Consider the following 22740-nt stretch of genomic DNA (forward strand, 5'->3'; position numbering starts at 1 on the left):
CTCTTGGTTCTCAACTTACTATCTGCCTGTTCATCTCCTTTGCTGGTTTCCTCTCATTTCCCTGAACTGAAAGTGAGAGTAAACCAGGGCTCAATCTTCCCCAAGTGTGTTTATCAACACTCTCTCTAAAAGCCACAGTCAGGATTTTTCAACCTTGGCACTATTAAAATTTGGGCCAGATAAATCTCTGTTGTGGGAGGCTGTCCTGTGCATCATAGAATGTGTAACAGCATCCTTGGCCTCTTCTCACTAGATGCCAATAGCAGCCCCAATCATAACGTCAAAAATGTCTCCAGACATTGCCAAAAGCCCCTGGGGGCAAAATCCCTTTTGGTTGAGAACCACTGATCTAGCTCCCAGGTTTCAAATACCATCTCTGTATTCTGGCAGCTGGATAACTTGTCTATAGCCTGAACCTCTCCTCCAAGTGCCTTTCCGTTGTCTCCACTTGTACGTCCAATCAAGTACATCCCACTTAACATGTCAAAACTAAACTTCTGATTTTCACTCCTTCCCATATGTCTCTACCTTGTTTGCCTTGCTTGATACCTCTCTTGCTCTTAACCTCACACTTTTATCCATCAGTAAAGCTTACTGGCTCTGCCTTCAAAACACACCCCAAATCTTACTACTTCTTACCACCCTCCACTGCCTCTAGCCCAGCTCAAGCCCCTGTGATCTCTCAGCGAGACTACCTCCTAACAGTCCCTCTGCTTACACCTTGGCCGCCTAGTCCAGCGGTTCTCACCTGGGAACTTGTTAGAAATGCAAATTCTCTTCCAATCCCAGAACTATAAATCAGAAACTCTGGGGATGGGACACAAAAATTGGGATATTACATCCTCCACATCACACACTTGAACCACTCCTCTGCCCCCACCTCTCCAATCATATTCCCTACACTGCTTTCTCCCTAGCTCACCTTGCCCCGCCACAATGAACTCCCCGTGTCCTACAAACACACTTGGAACACTTACATTACAGGACCTTTTCTTAGTTGTCCCTCTTCCTGGAAAGTTAGTCAACCATCCCAGATATTCTTCAGGACTCTATTTCAATGTCACCCTCTCAATGAGACCTTCTCTTGACTACCTTCTTCCTGAACTAGCCTCCTGTGCTTTTTTCCACCAAAGCACTTGTCACCACCTAACAGGCTATGTATCTGTTTTGTTTATTGTCTGTCTCCCTACATTCTACTACATAAAGCCCATATGGACAGAACTTTGTTACATTTACTGCTATACTTTGAGCAACTAGAAAAAAACCCTGGTACTCAATAAAATAAACGCTGACTTTCTAAGGCAGGGGCTGTCTATGGTTGATTAGAGAAAAGATACAAAGCAGCTAAGGAGGAACACTTAATGCTACTTAAGTAACTGCCAAGAAAATTTCAGAGCAGAAAACAAACTCAAAACTGTAAGGTGAATGAGGCAGACAGAATGCAGCAGTTGACAGGAAAGGAAGTGGTTCAGAGTAAATCAGTCACTGGTTTGCAAAGTTCAGGAAGACTTCAGAACTGAGCCCAGAGGCGAGGGTAGGCTTTATATAAGCAGAAGACAACAGATGAAATTCCAGAGAAGAGAATACCATGAGCAATGAGAGAGAAGTGGAGATTTGCCAAGTACAGTTTTCCAAAAGTGTGTTCATTGGATAGAGCATTACACCTTGAAGCATATTTCAGTGAAAACGATGGCAGAAGCTAGGAAAAGGCTGGATTAAATGGCCTTTAATCCATCACTGGAGGATTAATGGATTATCCTCCACTAATCTTTAATGACTTCTTGTTGATTTTAACACGTTTAATTTAACATTAACCTCTAAGACAGGAAGTATAGTATGCAGTTATTTCTCTGCCTTAACCACACCATCTTTTATTTGGTGCAAGCACACAGACATGTGGTCTAGCTTCACTTTTATTACTAATGTTAGCGACGTTTTTATCTGTCCTATTTTGTTGTAGTTTGCCTATTAAATTAACATAGTAATAATGTCTCCCCAAACAAAAGACCCCTTTTATTACCATATTTAAATCAAGTCTGCAACTCCAATTCTGAATACACAGAAGCCAGCTGTCATTTATCTGATTGTTCAATATTTGCTATACTTTGTTTAGGATAACGTAATATTCCACTTGGGAAATACACCTGAAATGTTATTTTCATCACTCCATTCTTTATTCAATTTGTAATAAATAACCCAATATGAAAACAATTTAAGCCTATAGTATTTTAAGTGTCTTTTTAATGCTTTTGAGGATTTTAAGTATTTTGAACTCCTAAAAAAATATTCAGACCTAAGATAAACATATCAGAAACAAACAACAACAAAAACCATACCATTGCAGTAGCCAAAAGGGACTTAAGAGATCACCCAGTCCAGTGTGCCAAATGGGCCTTACCAGCACTTTTACAGTAAAGAAATCATGATTTCTTTACTCAAAGTCAAATAACTAGTCAGGTACCAAAAAAAGCAAGCCATGGCCAGGTCACCTGACTTTCTAGTTGTCTATCTTTTTAACATACAATACAGCGTATGCACACATTTTTATTGAGGAAACAAAAAATTAATAAACCATAATCTAAAGTGTGATAAAATCTGGGATAAATCAATAGTCTTTAAAGACATGGTTAGACAAAGTAAATTAAGACATCTTTTTCTTTCTATAAAAGAGGCAAGACAAACCAAGTGTAAAAGCTAGAGATTTATTGTTATGTTGTGATTAATAAATTGTCAAATTGGTTATGACACTATCCCGCACTGTATACCACCATTTGCCAGTACAAAAGTTTTTAAACCAGACTGAGGCATAAGGCAGAGAGAGCAGAGACACATGAATATTATCCTTAACAACTTCCTCTAGTCATGCCTCCACCTTGACCCTCATACATGTTTTCCTCCTGGGGAAAGCGGCAGAACAGTGCACCGGCTGGTGGGCAACCTGGCCTCTTGACCCTTTTTAATAGCAAGCAACTTACAGAAGTAATGGAATTCAACTTGTATTTCCCTTGATTTTATTGGTCTGAACTCAATTTAGATTACTTTAACATTTTCATTTCCTGTAACTGTACATGAGAGAATATAATGACCTAAGAGAATACTGAACCAGAGTCAGCCAAATATATTACTGACCCCGAAGTTATGTTTTAATTGGTCCTAAAGGAATGTACCACCCCAACAGTTTGAGAGTTAGGCAAACAGAACTTCTTTGGGGAGGGAAGAGAAAGGCTGTAGAACAGCCAAATGTATTCAACATTGTTAAAACGGCTCTTTGTTTTTCACCCCTGAATTTACTTTACTACACTATATGCACAGAAATCCTAACAGAATCTTGGTTGCCAGTATTATTTAGGCTGGCCCAACCCAGGATAGATCCCCACCCTCCCAAGCTCCCCTTCTCTGAGGCTCTGAAAAGCACAATATTTAACTATTTCTTAATAGAACTACCAAAACACTTCAGAAACAAGTGGCTCACAAATCATTTTAAATTCATGTATTGCCTGTGCATGAGAAAACTGATAAACCCAAAAGATAGCTCTGCTTTTATGTGGTGATTAAAAATAAATGAAACATCAAGACACTTTCAGTGAAAGCAACATTTCAATTACAAATTGTAATGCCTGTTAAACTACCTATGGGAGAAGCTGAAAAGTCCTAGCAAATGCACTTTTGGGTTATACTACAGTGCTCCTTCAGTCTGCACAAAGATTAAGGTAATTTACAGTCAATCTGTGAATGTTGAGACAATGTTACATTATGTTGTCTGTACAATTAAATGTCCTTAAAGAGATAACCAGAATCAGCTTTTCTACTATATTTTCAACGAATCTGACTAACCGGCACTTTTGCTGAGAGACGTTTATCAAAGATGCTGTAAGATTCTACAATTAGGAAATATTCAGCTTTAAAGGTATTTCCTCATCTTTACTTCCTTGGTTACAAGTGTTTTGCTCAGATAATCTATTACAGTATGTTTCTAGAAATGCAGTCCCAAATGTGCATACTATATTGTATACAAATAAAGCAAAAACTGTCAGTAGTATAAATCTTACAGCATTTTGTTTGCAAAAATACATGCCAAAGTCACAATAAGCAGTATTGTACCACAAATTATAGAGCGCAAATGATTTGCTTCTTTTAATGCTTTTATTCTACATAAATTACTACCATAGGCTAATGTTTAAAAAGCAAATAAACTGGACAGATGCAGGACAAAAATCTGTTCACCCAACTATAAAAGGTGATATGTTTTTCAAAAATTACAATAAATGCAGAAGTGTTTGATGCATGCAGTAGCCTTAAATGAAAAAGCATTGATTCCCACTGTTCCACAAAAAAAAAAAAAAAAAAAAAAAAAAAAAGGAGAAAAAAAAAACAGAGAAACCCACACATCTTACTGCACTCCACCTTAAAATGCATCATATTGGGCTTGTTTATAACAGCACAGAATTCCAAGAGTCAAAATGAAATAAAGCAGGTATTTTAAAGATTTAAGAGCCGTTATCAAAAATAAATTACATTTTTTCAAGATACAGAAATGCTGCTATGATGGCTGGGAGCCCAGTAACCTTTCAATAGCCGCATTGATATCACCTCCTGTTGCTATTAGCGCTTGCAAGTTTGCTTCACGGTTCAAAAATCCCATTGCACTGAGCTGTTCCAGTTGTTGCTGAAATCTAACTTCTGGATTCTGTAGCTGTTAAAAGAAAAAAAGTTAACCAAAACTCTCAAGGAAAAATCAGCCCATGTCCCAGCTGAATATCCTTTAAAAATTGTTAATAGCTTTTTAATAACACTCGGTCTACTGAGCTATAAAAGCACTGGCCTCTCTCTTGAAACATATTCAACATGCTTAAGAGTACAGCACTTTGTTATTTTAAATAGTCTAATTTATACCTAAACAGCCATGCCAAATAGATCACATAACTCTGCTTTAAAAGAAAAATAGCTTAGTAAACCTCAACCATTATTTTAGATATATTTAAAAAACTCATGAACATGCAGGAAAACTTAAAAGTTTACATGCAAATAGTTTAGAATTAGATGATTTATTTTGTAGCTATTGACCAACTGGGTAATTACAAAAGCCAATGTCCTCACGTATAAAATTATAAAGTTCTAATAAGGCTTAGGATGTGGATTCAATTTCTGTATTGGCCAGGCAAGTCTTCAGAAAAGAGTTCCAGTTTCAGGCCCACAAACTATACTCCTGACAATTTAGATGCATCAAAACTTCCTTTCACAAATAAGGTAAGATAAAAAAAATCTTGGCCAACCTGATAATGGGGAGGGCCTGGAGATTGTTCAACTTACGTAACAATTCTGTCCAATACCTAAAATTTATTTTTCTTATGAATATTGACTGAGTCAGAAGCCATGCTAGGTAGTAGGAATACAAATACTTGTATAAGATAAAACCCTGCTCTGTTTATTTTATTTAATAAGGCTTAAAATTAGAAAGCATGCTATATTTTGGGGGTAACAACCTATTGTAATAGGTTTGAACTCTGTATAATGGCAGATTCTCAGTAAAGCAAATAAATGTTTCCAGATGCAAGAATATTAGGAGTTCACATTTTTTTAGCCATATTTGTGAGGTGTACATATATAACATAAGTTACCAGAGGAAACAGTAGTGGGCAGGGTGAGGTAGTCAGAATTTTTTTAAAAGTCAAAATACAAAGACTAGATATAATACAATTGGTCAGGAGATATTTGGGATAATCAAATTTCTATTCCTCCCTGACAAACTTCTATAAAATATATTTCAAATAATTTTCAAACAAGGACTCCAAAAGAGAGTGCATTTTTAAAGGCAACTTCCAAAAATGCATTTTAAAGGCAAAGTTGTAGCACTTCTTCCTCACAACTAGAACATTTCCTTTAGTGTCTAATATAGTACCAAAGTTAACAATTTTTGTAATGCCTATTTTAGAATCAATATCCTTAAGACTGTGCTTTTCATTACAGTCTAAACCCTAAAGGACTGCCACTTTCTTTTTGGGGCGAAAATTTTAAATTTCTAATGTTAAGGAATGTAAAATGTGAGCAGAAAAATAATCATTACCTGAGGATTGACTCCAGCAAGCGCCTGCAGCATCTGCTGTATAAACTGCTGGTGTCCAGGCTCAGTGGTTCCTGCCGTGGGACTTGGGTTTTCACTTGGTGCAGAGCTAGACCCGTTGGTTCCTGAAGAGCCTCCAGTGCTTCCCAATGCCCCCAGGCCAGGAGTGAACCTAGGAAAAGCACAGACTAGTAAGAAACCTAAGCTCCTGCAAAACTAGAGGCCAGATTAGGCCAGTTGGTGGTAAATTAGTTACATTTTAACATAATATTAGCTAAGTTATCTTCCCAAAATGAGTGTTTCTAACCTTGGAAATTCCATCTAAAAACAATCTCAACCAAAAAAAAGGTAGAATGATATTGTCTGAAATTCTCAGAGAGAAAGTAAGTGTTGTACACCTTCATAATCTTCAAATAAACCTACCCTGGGATGAGGCCAGGGGCTTCTGTTGCTAATGTCTGTAAACCCTGCTGAATCTGTAACAAGGCCTGCATTGCTCTGGGGTTTGACATTGCCGATAATGTATCAGGATTCTGCATCTAAGGAAGAAAGAAAACCAGTGGTTACAAGGGAATTAAAATCAATGAGGTAAAATTTAAATGTTTTCTTTGCTATGTTTCTGGAGAAAAACCTAAAACCTTACTCTTAAGACACTGGTAATGCCAAATTTCTTTCCCGGAATAAACACAAGCACTTCCTCTTTAACAGCAAACCTAGTGTGCAAATCGTTATTTGACCTCCTCCCAAATACATCATGAAAGCCGTTTTTCAGAATGAAAGACAATCAGGAGCTACTCTGGAAGCCACAACTGTTCCCCTTCTCCAACAGAAGATAAAAGTATTATTTCTGAGAGACAACCTCCAAATGCACAATTTACATAGCATGGTAATATGGTGAAAGCCACATATTCCTCCTGACCAAGTGTTATCTGTTGCTGATGTAACAATTTTACCCATAAGATAGACTCTAAAACAATAGTTCCAAATTTGAACTTAATACATGTATCCTGAGTTCAGCTTCGCTACTTCCAAATATACACCACCTGACTGACCAAAACAGATAGGCTTACATCATTACAATAGACCAAGGACACCAACTAACCTTGGATAATGGTTTACAGGACTGAGAATCATTTGCATAATGTTTTAAAAGCCCTAGAACTACCAGTCTCAACACACCAAGACTGACTTCACTTTTATCTTTTTAAATAATAAAATACCATGGCAATCTCAAGAACATTTTTGTAATAAACCTTCCTTGTAGGACAACACTGACAATTTTAATCTTGCTAATTCTGAGTTTGAGGAAATGAGATCTACTCCTTGGAAAACAGACATTCTATTAATTTGGAGGAATTGAAACATTACAAAGAAACCAAACATGTAAAACAGGATAAAGCAGAGCTCTTTCCTGTTACTCAAGATTAGTTAAACCATAAAAGCATAACATGACACGGTGAAGCACTTCAAAGTTAGTAAAGTGAAAGGAAATGATTTATGGTATTATCGAAGCATTGAAAATCCTAAATCCTCAAAAGCAAAAACAAAATGGTCCTTTCCTCAGACTTTATGTTTAAGAAATAGAAGCAAAAGATCAGCAGTGAAATGGGGCCCAGTTAAGATCAAGCTGAGTTCTCTGCGAATTGACAGCATTATCAGATTCTACTCTATGTTTTGCTATCAGCCACAGAAGAGCAAGGAAAATGTTCAACATCAAACTTTTTCAAGCAAATCATTACCGAAGATAGCTAGCATCTTTTCTTACTCACTTGTTGGAGGAAAGTTGGGAGCTGTTGTCTCATTTGTTCTTGAAGCTGAGGATTTCCAGCAAATAGGGGATTATTCAGCATCATCTATGGGGCAAGTGTTCAAACAATTTTAACTGGAAATATCTGAAACAAGTAATGTACCTTGTTTAATAGTCTATCTTCCCCCAAGTGCCTAACCTGGCACTTAAAATGGAGGAAGGTAGAACATGAATAAAAAAGAAGGGAAGATACTGTCCACAAGAGGGATCTCCAGAAAAAAACAAAAACGAGCCATCTTCTCTCTCAACGAGAATGGTGATTATGATAATGACATGCAATATCCTAAAAAATAAAAGCAATCATTTTCTTAGGCTTTTCCTTGAGCAAAGGTGACTATTTGCCCTTGAAAGAAAAATGGGAGTAACTGGCATTCGTGAGGACACATTTCTGCTACACTGACAGCATAAGCATAAGCATCAATATATGAAACTATACATGGCTTGCTTAGAAACCTCGACACACAAGTGGCAAGCACAGAGAAAATCCAGACCTGGAACCACTGTTATCTACCTGCCTACTACAAAACAGCTAATATTAGGTCCAGAAAACGAACGCCACAAAACAGCAACCAACGTGCCAGAGAAATGGAGCTGCTAGGTGAAAATCAGCCTAGGACTAGCACCAACAGATCTCTGGGGAAAGTATTAAAAAGTTTTAAGACCGGAAAGATGTAAATCCATTTGAGAACACCAAGATAAGCCTCTGGATTTCACCTCACTACCACCAGAGATGAGAAAAGTTACAGGCCTCCTAACCTTCAAATAGGTGTTAAGAGTTAAAAAGTCAGGTCAATATTAACATGATGTTGAATACCTGAAAATAAGATTACAATACACAATCAACATAACCAGAAACTAGTAAATTCTCATAGCTTCAAAAAAGACAAATTTTATATCGGTTTCCCCAGATGGAGTGAAAAGTCAACTAACAATGATTTATTGATAGCCTATTACCTGTCCAAAGTCTGGGGGGAAGATGATCCTTGCCCTCAAGTAGTTAGCCATATTTGACAGTAATTATATGTAAATCCTGGAAGTAGAGAGAATTGCTCCCTCCCTCCTCAGTTTATCTATTGTTGCAAAGTGGATTATTTAATTTCAACAAATAACTAAGCAGGAAAAAGTCAGACAATGTTTTTGGATATACAGGATTTATTTTGAACTGACCAATAAGTTCACAGTAAATAAAGTAATACATGAGATCAACAAACCTGCTTCTTTATTGGCTCGAGTCATACTTTTTATTATGAACATATTAATGAGGTTATCATATTTATCTTTCAGGATTCATGTCATTTGAAAAAGCATGTCATCTTAAATTTATTCATTCTCAGAAAATTATATCTCACTTGATTAGGATATTTCTCCTAACTTACCTGTGTATTTAACAATACAGTTGCTATACTCAGACTTTTTTAAGTATCTAAAAATCAAAATTGGAATAGAGAAACTACAAACTTTAATCTACTGATAACCAGAGTACACTTTAAACGCTTCTATATTGTCTATAAGAAAAGACATTCCTATCTAGCCTTGTCAACATTTTGCTTTAGAATAAAAAACTGTATATGAAAGCGCTCAAGTCATTTTATAATGTAAAACTGTTAAGTTTAAATGGCTGGGAATGTGCTTGTTAAAGCCAAAAATTTTAACTCGAGGTGCACATTCAATGCTAATTATTAATTAGTCAAACATACATTTAAAAACATACAAATAGGATCATTCTACATATCCACTTTCCACATTTACTTTCAACAAAAGTGCTGTGATCACAGTAAATTGTAGCACTTAAGTTGTAGTCTGGTAATTTTCATATAAATAAAACAATTTTTCTTAAAAAGTACCTACAATATGCAAAATTAAAAGAGTATACAAAAATTCACCTAAAAACTTGTTATTTCCAATTCCAAAAATTTTAAGAGGGCAGAAGTTATTGCTGAGGGTTGTAACTCAAAGATATCTGCTGTATACTTGAATCAATATGGTTCCAGACTTTAGAAAATAAAAACCATTTCATTTGACATAATGAAGGAAAGTGATTAACTTTAAGAGCTTTTAAAATTGGGGAACTGGGAATAAACTATAAAAGAAACTACTTCAAATTCCTAACACTCTACAGAAGCCATTTTTAATAAACAGCAAGTATAAAGTATAGATGATCAAGGCTTATTTCACCTTCTCCAAGGTTTCTCAAGCCCAATGGTTCTTAACCATTAGAATCACCTCGGGAATCTTGGAGGGTGGGGATGGGGAGATCCAATGCAATTAGACCAAAATCTTTCAGGGTGAGGCCAAGAATTTTTTTTTTTTTAAGTTGCCAAAGTGATCCTCAATGTTCAGGAAGGGTTGGAGATCCACTAATTTTCTTAGTTATGGTCTCTTCAGAAACAAGTGAGAAAATGAATAATTCATAAAGAGCCAGTACACTAACTTCAGGGGTCGGGGGGAGGAGGGATCTATAATGGAAAGAATAAGAACACTTCCCACAAATCTCCCTCTGCCTTTAATAAACAATTTCAGGCTATTTTCTAACTGCCATTTTGAGCATGACTATTACTCAGAATCTGTGTGACCTAATGAATAAAAGTATTTCAAATGTATTAACACATTCTCAACCACTTTCAAGATTTACATTTCACTAAATATAACTTCAAAAGGGACAAAACTTTTGTATTCATCACCTAAATCAACAGATATAGATACAAAGTAAATGTGTACTTCTTTCTAGCCAGTAAATGGCAGAGATGAAGATATTTTAATTATATACAAAATATTAATTTACTGCAAAGGAACAAACTATTAAAAAACTTGGAGATGCAGTTTTACATACTTTTCTAGTATTAAGGTAGCACAAACACAAGTGTACCAAAATCACAATTACTTGATTAGGCTATTTCAATTCACACTGCACAGTCCTTTTTAATACAATTACAAACTCACCTGTGCAGCCAAGTCAGGGTTCTGGCTTAGTGACTGCATCATGCTTCTCATGTAGGGGGCAGACAACATGTTCTGCATAAGTTGTGGGTTTTCAGTTATTTGTTGCAACAAGCTCTGCATTCCTGGTGTGTTGAACATACTAGCTGAAAGTTTGTTTAAAAAAAAGACACTGTATCAAGGAAAAGATATGTAAACAAAAATCTAAGTTTTATAATATAATATATATCATGCATAATTTTAGCAACTGCAGATGAACATATGTATTACTTATCAATTGAACTAAGAAAGAATTTTAAAACTAAGATCTCCAAAACTATATGCTAAACATATACCAGTAAAGGAGGGCTTATGATTTTAAACATTCTGGTCACATTTACACTAAATCATATCTAATGGAAGGGCCAGGTTCTCAAGTGAATTTAAGACAAAAATCAGGTATTGTCAAAATTACTATTGAAAAATCCCATAAAGTGAAGAAGTCTGAGCCAACTTCCCCCCAGGATCACTTAATTAGAATCATATTCAGTACTCAATATGCTCACACTTAAGAAAAAAGGAAACCTCCCCCAGGAAACAAGAGGTGCAGGCTTCCATCCCCTTTTCACTGAGTACTGGCAATCACTGAGCGAAACGACAGGCACATTTAACATTTCAGAGACCTTACAGCATGGTGACTAACAGCACAGACTGGACCCAGACGACCTGGGTTTAAATCTAATCTAACAATGTAACCTCAGGCAAATTATTTGACTTGGAAACTTCAGTTTCCTCATCTGTAAAATGGGATAAGTATTATCTACTTCATAGGGTGATTGCGACAAATCAGTTAATGGGTAAAGTGCCTGTTACTATTATTCTCGTTTTTCTCGTTTTGTTTTTGCTGAGAGCTACAGCTAAATTTATGTGATTCAATTTTCTTTGGAAACTAATTTGTTCAACATATATCCAGATTTTCACTTGCTGACTAGATATACTCAAATATATTCTCAAACTCATTATGTGAATTTAACTCGTTAGCTTTCTCATTTCCCTTCTGTTCTTATTCCATCCAGGGTAGTTTTATCAGGCTTACAACATTTGACTCTTCCTACTCATCTTTCTAGTTGATTATAATTCTGGTGGGGTTTGTAATAATTTTTGTTTTTCCTATTTTCTCACATTGTTTCATTTTAGTTTCTTCCACATCCTAGAGTCCAAGAACATTCTAAGACAAGAGACGACAAACAGCCTGCAGGCAAATATGGCCCATGACCTGTTTTTGTACAGCCCACAAGATAAAAATGGTTTTTACCTTTTTAAATGGTTAAATAAAAAAATATATTCATGAACTATGAAAACTATATGAAATTCAAATTTCAGTGTCCATAAATAACATTTTATTGGAACATAGTCATGCTCACTCATTTGCTGTCTACAGCTGCTTTTGTACTACAAAAGCAAAGTTGAGTAGTTTCAACAGAGGCTGTCTGTGGCACTGCTGCTCAATGTATCACAAATCACAGTGACTCACTTATACCTCATGCTACACAAATCACTGTAGCATGTTGTTATTTTCTTTTTTTTTTTTTAATACTACCAGTGCATACCAATCATGTCAGAACTAGAAGAAAAAGGGAGAATTGGACCACATACGTTATGCTTTTAAGGCACAATGGAGTATGATTTTATCAAATTAGATGGCAAAACACTGTATTTCTTATGCGATGACACTAAAAGAATACAATACACTCCAACACTGCTAGACAAGGCACTCATCACAGGAAAGCAACAGTCAGATAAATACAAAATTTAAAATGCAATGCAGTATCTCATCATAGCCAAATTTCTTCACAAAAATAAAAAATAAAAATAAGGCGGCAACCAAAGTTAAAGTTTGCATGCAGCTTATTTGTAAACCAAGCAAGGAAAGCAGTATACTAGTGGTGATTAATTAGCATGGTTTGTTAAATCTTAATCGCAGCAGCCAAATAAATGTATCCAGAGAAAATAAACTTATTTAAGACTATTAGCCTTTCAGGAAAAACAGTTTCTCAAGAGTTAAGGACACTGGGTTCACTATCAATATTCATTTAAAAAACAATGCAAATTATTGAGTGGCATTCCCTGGGTCTTGAGGAGATGACAGGTGTTACTGATACTGCTCATTTCTTGTTTATTAGAGGGTCAATGCCAAGTTTGAAGCGACTGAAAAATGAGCCTCTAGTAACAGTCTGCATGGAACTACAGGCAAAATATTTTCAAAGTTGAGAAAATACTGATTCAGTACAAAGTGAAGTACAATTTGCCAAGATGTGCTACATCTGATGAAAACATGTGGAGTAAAGGATTAGTTGGACAAATATACAAAGCTTGTAACAATATAAAGTATTTAAAGCCTGGTTCATTCACTGTCTTATTCATCAGCAGGTACTCTGGAAAATATTTTGAACTATCATGTTATTCAACCAGTAGGAGTAACAACGGTGAACATCATTCACTCTTGTGAACTTAGTCAACTGCATGAAATTTTGTCAGACTTGCCCAACAACATAGCATTTGATGGTTTAACAGAGGTAAAGCTTTTTGTTTTTTGGGCTTTCTTAAAGAGGCAACGTTTTATTGCAATTTTTTTAGCTCAGGCGTAAAAGTGAACTTCTTTGGAACCACTTCACCACCACTATCAAAGATGGATGACTTCGGAAATTACCTTCTGAAAGAGACTTGGTAATGTTTCTCAATGAATTCAACCCAAAATTACAAGGCAAAAAACAGCATTTACATGCAAAACTCATACTGTGGTAAAGTCATTATGACAACAACAGAAATTGCTGAATCGTAAGTAATGGTCAAGCAACTTTATATATTCTCGTGCTGTCAAAAGTTAAAACAAGATGATCTCCATTCCCACAAATTGGCAGTAGATATACAGTGTCAGCTAGCACTAACATTCCAGCAGCATTTTTTTGAACCTCAGTACAAGTGCAAAGAAAATTTCCACATTTCAAAATTCATTTAACTGTGTGACTGAGGCACTACCACCTAACCTTCAATTGTGATTAATCTGCAATGACATGCTAAAAGCACAGAAGAATCTAACAGAATCCTATAAATGCCTTCCAAGAGATAGACTTGAATTTGTGTAAGTAAAATCTCGTAACCTATCAGTATTAAGAGATGAATATTTGCAACTGATTTTGACAACAGGTGACACTGTGAACACGAATTAAGCAAAATGTCATCCTTAAAAAAAGAATTCCAGGGCCTGCCCCAGTGGTCTAGCGGTTAAGTTTGGCACACTGTGCTTTGATGGCCTAGGTTCCATTCCCAGGTGTGGACCTACACCACTCATCTGTCAGTGGACATGCTGTGGCAGCGACTCATATACCAAAAAAAAAAAAAAAAAAAAATCAGGCTGAATCTTCCTCAAAATAAAGAGAATTCCATTCCTATCATTAGATACATATGAGAAAATACTATACTCAATCATTATATTTTTAATTCCATCAATAAAAAACTTGTGGAAATTTCTCTCAGAATGAAATATATCTCAGTTTTCCCTCTTGGCCTGCAAAGCCTAAAGTATTACCTGGCCCTTTGCAGGAAAAATTTGCTGACCCCTGCTCTAAGATTTCCTCACCTTCTAGACTAAGTGCTTACGGGGCAAAAGAAGAGTCAAGAATTTCATCCTTACAGGTATATGGGTGCATATTATGTATATATGTGTGTATCTAACTTCAAAGAGTTGAGTAAAAATCACAATAGCATACCAATATGCTAACAATTTGTTAGGCCAGCAGAGTATATTCACTTTTGCTGTTTCTTGTATTCCTGTGATGGAAACATTAACATGAAATCTTAAATAGAGTATCAAGCCATTAAATAAAAATCTGAGTAAAAAGTTGCAAAACTGATTTGTTTGTTAGACAAAAGTTGTTACTGTAGACAAGCATCATACTATAGTGAAAAAAAAAGAAAAGCAATTCTCCTATCAGTTAGGAAATCAAATTACATCTCTGCTCTCTGTCTGCTCTAATATCTCTAAAATGTGAATAAGCATCTCTCTCAAAAGATGGTTAATAAGAATTAAATAAGCAGTAAGTAAAACAGAGAACAAGATAAATTTTTTTTCTTGATTTAAAAATGGTATTACTTGCAATGTTAACTAGACTTATTAGGGTGATCATTTTGCAGTATATACAAATATTGAATAATTACATCACACACCTGAAACTAATATAATGTAATGTCAATTATACCTCAATTTTAAAAAATGGTATTACTTCAATTTTTATAAAACCTGTATTATATCCAGAAACCTCATGATACCCACTATATTCTATGACCACTAATCACTCTCCTCACTCTGATTTCTTCTCTCAGTAATGAAATTTTAAGAATTCCTCATCCAGTACCTCATCTTTCCACTCCCTATGCCAAAACAGGCATCTTTTTTTTTCTTTATAGATTTTATTTTTTCCTTTTTCTCCCCAAAGCCCCGTGGTACACAGCTGTATATTCTTCGTTGTGGGTCCTTCTAGTTGTGGCATGTGGGACGCCGCCTCAGCGTGGTTTGATGAGCAGTGCCATGTCCGCGCCCAGGATTTGAACCAACAAAACAGTGGGCCGCCTGCAGCGGAGCGCGCGAACTTAACAACTCAGCCACGGGGCCAGCCCCAAAACACGCATCTTTTAAAACATGTCCAGGGGCCGGCTCCGTGGCCGAGTAGTTAAGTTCGCGCGCTCCGCTGCGGCGGCCCAGGGTTCGGATCCTGGGCGTGGACATGGCACCACTCGTCAGGCCACAATGAGGCGGTGTCCCACATCCCACAACTAGAAGGACCAGCAACTAAGATATACAACTGTGTACAGGGTGGGTTTGGAGAGATAAAGCAGGGAGAGGAAAAAAAAAAAAGAAAAAAAGATTGGCAACAGTTGTTAGCCCAGGTGCCAATCCTTAAAGAAAAAAAAAAAAACATGTCCAGTCCCTCACCTTAGGGAAGAGGACTCATGCTTTCATTTCTTCTCATTTACATTCCAAGTATTATGACTAAAATCATCAAACTGGCTACTGATTTTTGACCTAATTCTTAACATGCAAATATCTGAATAGTTGAAAAAGGAACACCCATTTAAGGAGTCTAGTCTATAGAAAAATCATTAAAAGTAAATTCCTAACCTGTTCACAATCAGAATCTCCAGTGCTCTTATGCAAACACAGTTTTTAAACTCCACTGTGGAAGATTCTGATCCACGAGGCGTGAGGTTAAGACCTGGGAATGGGATTTTTATCAAACCTGGCAGGTGCTGTGATACAGCTATGTCAGCCCTGGTCTCAGGACCCGAGTTTGAGAATCCACTCACCTAGAATGCAAAACCACACTAAAGCCACGAAATATGTTCTCCAGTAATAAGTGTATAGGTAACTGTGCTCCCTCTGCACTTGTTTTTTTATTGTTGAAATGAATACAACCACCCACTTCTCCCAAACCATCTTATGAGAATGTGAAAACACAAAACTGCCTCTGGAAATCTTCAGTAACCCTTTCCACTATAATGCACACAAGTGATTAATACTAATCATTAGATATTTAAAGCTTCCTTAAAAAAAGAAAACCCCTGCAACATGAAAAGATCATTCATAAAAGCTACTGATCATACACACAGAAAAGCACAAAACAACAGTATAAGAAATGTTTTCATTATTCAAATAAGTGAGGACAGCAAAGAAAAAAAGCCTAAGTTGTTATGAGCATACCTCCTACTCCAGGCCCCAAATTCGGCGCAGTAGAACTCTGTCCAGCAGTGCCACTGGCAGCACTACCACCAGTGCCCCCCACAGCACTGGCAGTGCCACCGGAAGCTGATGAACCCTGGGAAGCCTGTGGAGCCCATGGATTGGGTAATGGATCTCTGTTTTCCGTACGGGAAGGTTGACTACCTTCACCTGAGGATGTACTGCTCACTAAGGAAGCAAAGGGATTACCACCAAACTGCAATAAGACACAAAAATCACAAAGAATAAGCTTTCGTTTTAAATAACAGGTATGAAACTCTTTTTTTAATGAAAATCACATTCCCCATATAAAGGTACCCCTCAATTACACACATATTTGTCCTCTGGCCTGAGCTCTGGAGCCAGAGTTATCACCTGTTCTTGTGCAGCACTCAGCATTGGTTCCTGAATATCCGTGTACATGCGCCGTAAAGCATTATATCCCCCTGGGATGCTTTCCAGGTTGCTCAAGGCTCGGTCCTGATTTCTCATCATTTCCTGCATCATTGCTGGATTCCTGGCAAGTTCCAATGTCTAAGAAAAGATTTCCATTAAAAAAAGGCAATGAAATACACAAGAATGACTTTAGCTATTAACTGCCAGAACTGATTTTGTAAGTTTCCTAATTCTACAAATCAGCAGCCTTCACTATTTAAATCAAAAAATTATTTTAAATAATTCCTGGTGGATTTCACCTCAGAAAGCAAGCTAACATTCAAATAACATCAAGGAAGAAGCACTTTGTTATAAGTGAACACCCATCTCCTGAAATGGACTCTTTTTCTTTCTTAAATCTACCAAATAACTGTTTACAAAGATCTTTAAAATAGAGCGGAAAATTCAGAGTTCAAACAGTTCAAATTAGTGCTTTGCTGAGTTTTCCTGAACATAGATTAGGATTTCTTTTTTCTAGCTTAGCCATATATATATAGGACAAGCTCTTTAAACATAAAAAATTAAATAATAAGAAATAAGCATATAGTTTTTTAATTAAATAAACTGAAACAACTTTCCACATACTTGTCTCATAATATCTGGATTATTCAGCATATGACTAATTTCTGGATTTCTCTGTATCAACTGCTGCATTTGCGGATTGGCCATAATTAACTGCCTCATCAGGTCAGGATTTGAGAGCATGCTCTGGACAAAGGGGTTCTCCATGATCTGGACCATCATTTCAGGATTAGACATAAGTTGCCGCTGCATCTGGCTTTGTAGTTCAGAGAAGTTGGTAGTATTCAAACCCAAGCTACTCAGACCTGCAAGTCCTCCAAGGCCACCTAAGAAGAGAGAGAAAAAAGACAAAAATGAAAGTCAGAAATTTTATCATTAACACAACTATGCTAAAATAAGATACAGATGTAAAAATATTAAGGGAATCAACAGTCCATTAAAGAAAACCATTTTAAAAGCAAAAATAGAATTCTTACTTTCATAAATACATACTTATTCACTGTGATGTTTAAGTAACAAACCAACTCAATATATATATTTTTTATGTGTGGTATCATATAAAAATATATTTCTTCTTTGTCCCTGGTTTCCAACACAGAGCTCCTAATTCCCTAAGCATTTCCTGAGTGGAGGGAGTATCTTTGGTCATTCATAACAAGCCCCTCTGGATCACACTTCATTTCCGGTAATGGTGTTTCTTAGGGTGGGGTCCCTGGAGAGCCTGGGGTGGGGGTGGGAGGATCACCAAAGAGACCAAATGATTAGATTAGAGACTGGAACTTTCAGCCCACCCACCAACCTCCAGGAAGGGGAAGAGAAAGGGCTAGACATTGAGCTCTGTAAAAACTTTCCAGCGATGAGATTCTGAGAGCTTCTGGGTTGGTGAAAACATCTAGGTGCTATCAGGGTGACACGCCGAGAGGGCATGGAAGCTCCACATTCTCCCGAGCCCTTATACCTTGCCCTATGTTTCTCTTCCATTTGTCTGTTTCTGAGGTGTATCCTTTATAATAAACAGGTAAATGTAAGGAAAGTGTTTTCTTGAGTTCTGTGAGCTGTTCTAGCAAATTATCAAACCTGAGGACGGGGTTGTAGGAACCCCAATTTATAGCCTGCTCGTCAGAAGTACAGTGGCCTGGGACTTGGGCTGGTATCTGAAGTAGGGGCAGTCTTAAAGGACTGAGCCCTTTAACTTGTGGGATCTGACGCTAACTCCAGGTAGGTAGTGTCGCAATGTAACTACTGGACACTCAGATGTTGTGGAGAACTGGCTGGTGTCAGAGAAACACCCTAGAATATGCCCACTAAAAGAAGAAAGAAACGAAAAATACACACACTGGTTTACATTTCTAATAATCTCTTTCCAGAAGACTAGTTTAAGTTTATAGCAAGTAAAATTCACCTATAAACTAGAACAGAGGTGCTGCCAATCACAGAGAGAAAAAGCCAGGACACAATGAAAATAGGTATCTCTTTGGAGGAATTAAATCATGGAGAAACATAAGAGATCCAAAAGGATGATTCAGGGCTTATCATAAAACGTTTACTTTGTATAATTACATAACCAATCAAATGCATTCATTCCTCACTTACTGAGCACTTGCTATATATGCCAGGGACTATCCTACACATTGGGAATAAGGTGACAAGAAAGACACAAGTACTACCCTCAGGACTCAACCTAGCAGGAAAGACAGACAAGGAAAACAAATGCACAGTAAGTACTTCAATACAGAGAGTGACAGGATATCATGGTAATAAAGTACCTAACTGGGATGGCTGCTTTCCCACAAGATAACACTTAATGAGTCTAGACAATGAATAAGTTGGCAAGGAGAAATGGGGAGTGCTGGGAGGAAGATTTAATACTAGGTACAAAAAACATTATATACAGGAACCAGAAATAAATAGGAGTATTGATGTATTCTTAAAACTGCAAAAAATTCAGTATAACTCGAATGGCAGATAGCAGTGCTCACCAAACATTTCACGTGCAGCCTTATATTTCTTTTGCAGTTGGACAGACCTATGTGACTAGTTATGGCCAAAGGACTGCAAGAAATGATGTGTGTCACTTCCGGTGAAAGTATAGAAGGTTCAGGATGAGACTTTTTAATTGTCTCTTCTGCCATGTCCCAAATGGTGCAGCTACATGATGGCAGAATTCCATTAGCCTGAGTCCCTGAGAACTATGTAGTCGGGGGCCTCACTGACCAATGAAAAATACGTAGCATGAAGGAAAGCTTTGGAGCAAGAAACTAAGTTTCGCGGTAATAAGGCCACTGAGTTTGAGGTTATTTATTACCACAGAGTAGACTATCCTGACTAATATAACTGTTGTGATGTGGCAAGACATGAGAATGGAGAGGTAGACAAGGGCTAAATCGCAGAGTCTTGAAAGAGTTTTTAAGCAGAACTGTCAGTTAACATGTTTTTATTCTAATAATACTGTGGAAATCGCCCAGAGCAAACATTATAGATTTAAAAAGTTGAGCACTTGCATCAAGGAGGTAGCAGAGAATAACTCCATGGGGTAGGACAGAAAATAGGTTATGGACCAAGAGATCTGGTGGGAGAGAGGGAGTAGTTTGAGGAGCAAGATGATGAGTTTTTGCATTTGTTTTGCTTTTCTGTGCTTTCTCAGGAGACACAAACAGACTAAAGTACTTAGAGAACATAAGGTAATACCAAAGAGCATTGAATACAAGGCATGGAGTTCAAAAGTGACGTAGTTTGAGGTACATACTTGAGAGTCACCAAGATATAGTAACAGAGGATAATGTCACTGGATAAAAATAAATACAGTAAAAGAAGAAAAGAAAGACAAGGCAGAACTCTGAAGCACAATACCAACATAAGGAAGAGGAATAAAAAACCCCCATAAATGAGACAGAGAAAATTAATCAGGGAAAAACAGTATCGGACTTAAAGGAAGAAAACTGCAAGGAGAGACTGGTAAGCATGAAAAGAGATTGATTTAAAATCTAAAAAGTGTCCACTAAATTTGGCAAGTTAAGAGGTCAGTGGTGACCTTACCAAGGGAACTTTCAAGTGAAGTGATGGGGCAAAAAATAGAGTACGGCAAACTTAGTGAAAGGGAAATATGGACAGAAAGTGTCTTTTCCAAAGACTGCTGAGAAAGGAAGCAAAAAAAAGGTGGTAGTGAGATTCTGTCGCTTTTACATGAAATAGACCTTAAGGAAAAGAGGCATCAAGAAGAAAAGCAGAATATGTAGCATAAATGGAATAACTGATGGAGAAAAGCAACTGAGATAGTAGGGGGAGGGAATGAGACTAGAAGTGAAGGGATTATAGCGAGATGGAGGGCCTCACACAAAGTAACTCACAGTCTCTCTGGGCTTCAATTTCTTTGCCTATAAATGAGGAAAGAGGGGAGAGAGCTACCTCAACAATACCTTTCATGAGTCTCAACACTAAATAATTTCATCCTAATTTCTCTAGATTGTTTGTGTTAATAATTTTGCCATCTAAAACTCATCTGCCACAACCAAAAGAGACACATTTAGCCTAATATCATTTTAGAAAGTAAGAGCAGCAAACGTTAAAAAAAGAAAACATTAATCCATACCATGCCCTAAAAGTTTCCAACACAGTTGGCATAGTAAAAAATATATAAAATTTAGTAACTAAATTACTAAAAAATTTTCTGGAAGGGATAAAAGGTGTAATCCTTGATATGTGAAAACTAGACATATAAAAAAAGACACTTCAAGGTATTATACTTGTCATACAATTTAAGAACTGAAAGAAGCATTAATCCATTTATCTAGTTCAACTTTTGTTAGCTTCAGGATACTTTTTCCCCCAACAAAACCTTGCACAGAACCTCATTATAAGAACTGATACAAGAAAAGTGGTTTGGGCTGATGTGGGAGATAATCACTGGGCTTGCTCCCAGGCCCCAGCCCTCCTGTATGTTCAAGACAATCAAAAAATCACTAACGCAGTCTGATCAGTTTGTTTTACAAATGAGAAAATTCTATTTGGGGGTTTAGCTCATGATCAACAATTAGCTAATCTTCCTCATATTCAATTATGTGGTGGTCAGATCAGGTATACATGCACTACATCTTTTTCATGATTAAAAAGCAATGTGTCACTTTCTCACCTACTTAATAAATGTAAAATGTAAGCTAACCAGGCACATCTGTATTCCCAACCACTCTATAAAAGTTTTGTTTTTGTCGTTGTTGAAACGATTTAAGGTTTAATTCTGTCATTTTATCCAAAACTACCCTGGAGGAAGGGATTTTTTTTTCCATCCCTACAAAAATGACTAAAGACACTTACCTAAACCAAAAGGGTTGCTAGTGGCAGAACCGGATGTGGAGTTACTATTAGGAGCTGATGATGTGGTAACACCGCTTCCACTGGTATTTGTTTGCTGAGCTGAATGATCCTGAGGCCTGGGGAAAATAATTAAGTCATGGTGTAAACAGTGGAGGTAATTATTTTTAAAAGAACCTCCAAAATTCCAATACCCAGAAATAAAGTAAGTTTCCAGACCAATGCAAATTATCATACAATAAATACCCTGAGAAGACTAAGCATTAAGAACACAAATATAAAGAAACACTAAAATCTTACTAAGTCCCAACTATACTTCAACTGCCTCTCCTCCTCCAGTAGAATGTACATAAGTATTTCATTACTTTCAATCATACTGATCAGGTAAGAGAGGGAGCTAGGTCCCTTCACAGAAGAGAATCAATGATCAGTCACACTCACAAAGCTTGACTATATAAGCAACTTTCCATCTACTCCCTTCTAAGTTCTTGAGGGTTGGGCGGGGCAGTTTTACTCAGACCCTGGAAATTGTTAAAAGTAAAAACCAAAAAGACTTCACCAAAAGAAGGCTGAGAAATCAATACCAAGTAATAAGTGATTATTACTTAGTATTATCCTTAAGTAAAAAAACAGACTTTATTTGAAACTCCTTCCATCTGATACTTAAGAGTTTCGAATCTCACTCACTGCTTTTTATTAAGATGCACATTTTTCATTTTAACATTTCTGAAATCAGGATCCGTCTTAAAATTGCTTTTAAAAGCCAAGAATCAATTGTCATGCCTGCACACATGTTTTCTGTATGACTCCAACTGAGTGACTGAGTACGTTGTTGTACCAGACATGCTGTGTTTAATTACCACATAAAGTATCTTCAGAAAAGATTACAGCATTAATTGGTACTAAAATAAGTTA

The 22740-nt window shown here is 36.8% G+C and overlaps 1 protein-coding gene across 2 annotated transcripts in view; it reads right to left on the reverse strand.

The window, feature by feature from the left end:
- Positions 1-2688: 2688 nt before the first annotated feature.
- The window catches only part of UBQLN1 (ubiquilin 1), a 55228-nt gene continuing 35176 nt past the window's right edge, over positions 2689-22740 (reverse strand). Inside the window, exons 3-11 of one of the 2 annotated variants that reach the window (XM_001916233.6) lie at positions 21829-21944; positions 17581-17843; positions 16936-17094; positions 16543-16777; positions 10809-10951; positions 7831-7914; positions 6485-6600; positions 6065-6233; positions 2689-4693 (exon numbers count right to left, since the gene is read on the reverse strand). In XM_001916233.6, the coding sequence (XP_001916268.3) occupies positions 4541-4693; positions 6065-6233; positions 6485-6600; positions 7831-7914; positions 10809-10951; positions 16543-16777; positions 16936-17094; positions 17581-17843; positions 21829-21944 (1438 nt within the window). In that variant the 3' untranslated portion in view covers positions 2689-4540. The remainder of the gene's footprint in view (positions 4694-6064; positions 6234-6484; positions 6601-7830; positions 7915-10808; positions 10952-16542; positions 16778-16935; positions 17095-17580; positions 17844-21828; positions 21945-22740) is intronic. The other variant, XM_023627669.2, reaches the window with a different exon arrangement.

This window comes from Equus caballus, chromosome 23 (assembly GCF_041296265.1).
Source record: "Equus caballus isolate H_3958 breed thoroughbred chromosome 23, TB-T2T, whole genome shotgun sequence".
NCBI classification, from domain to species: domain Eukaryota; kingdom Metazoa; phylum Chordata; class Mammalia; order Perissodactyla; family Equidae; genus Equus; species Equus caballus.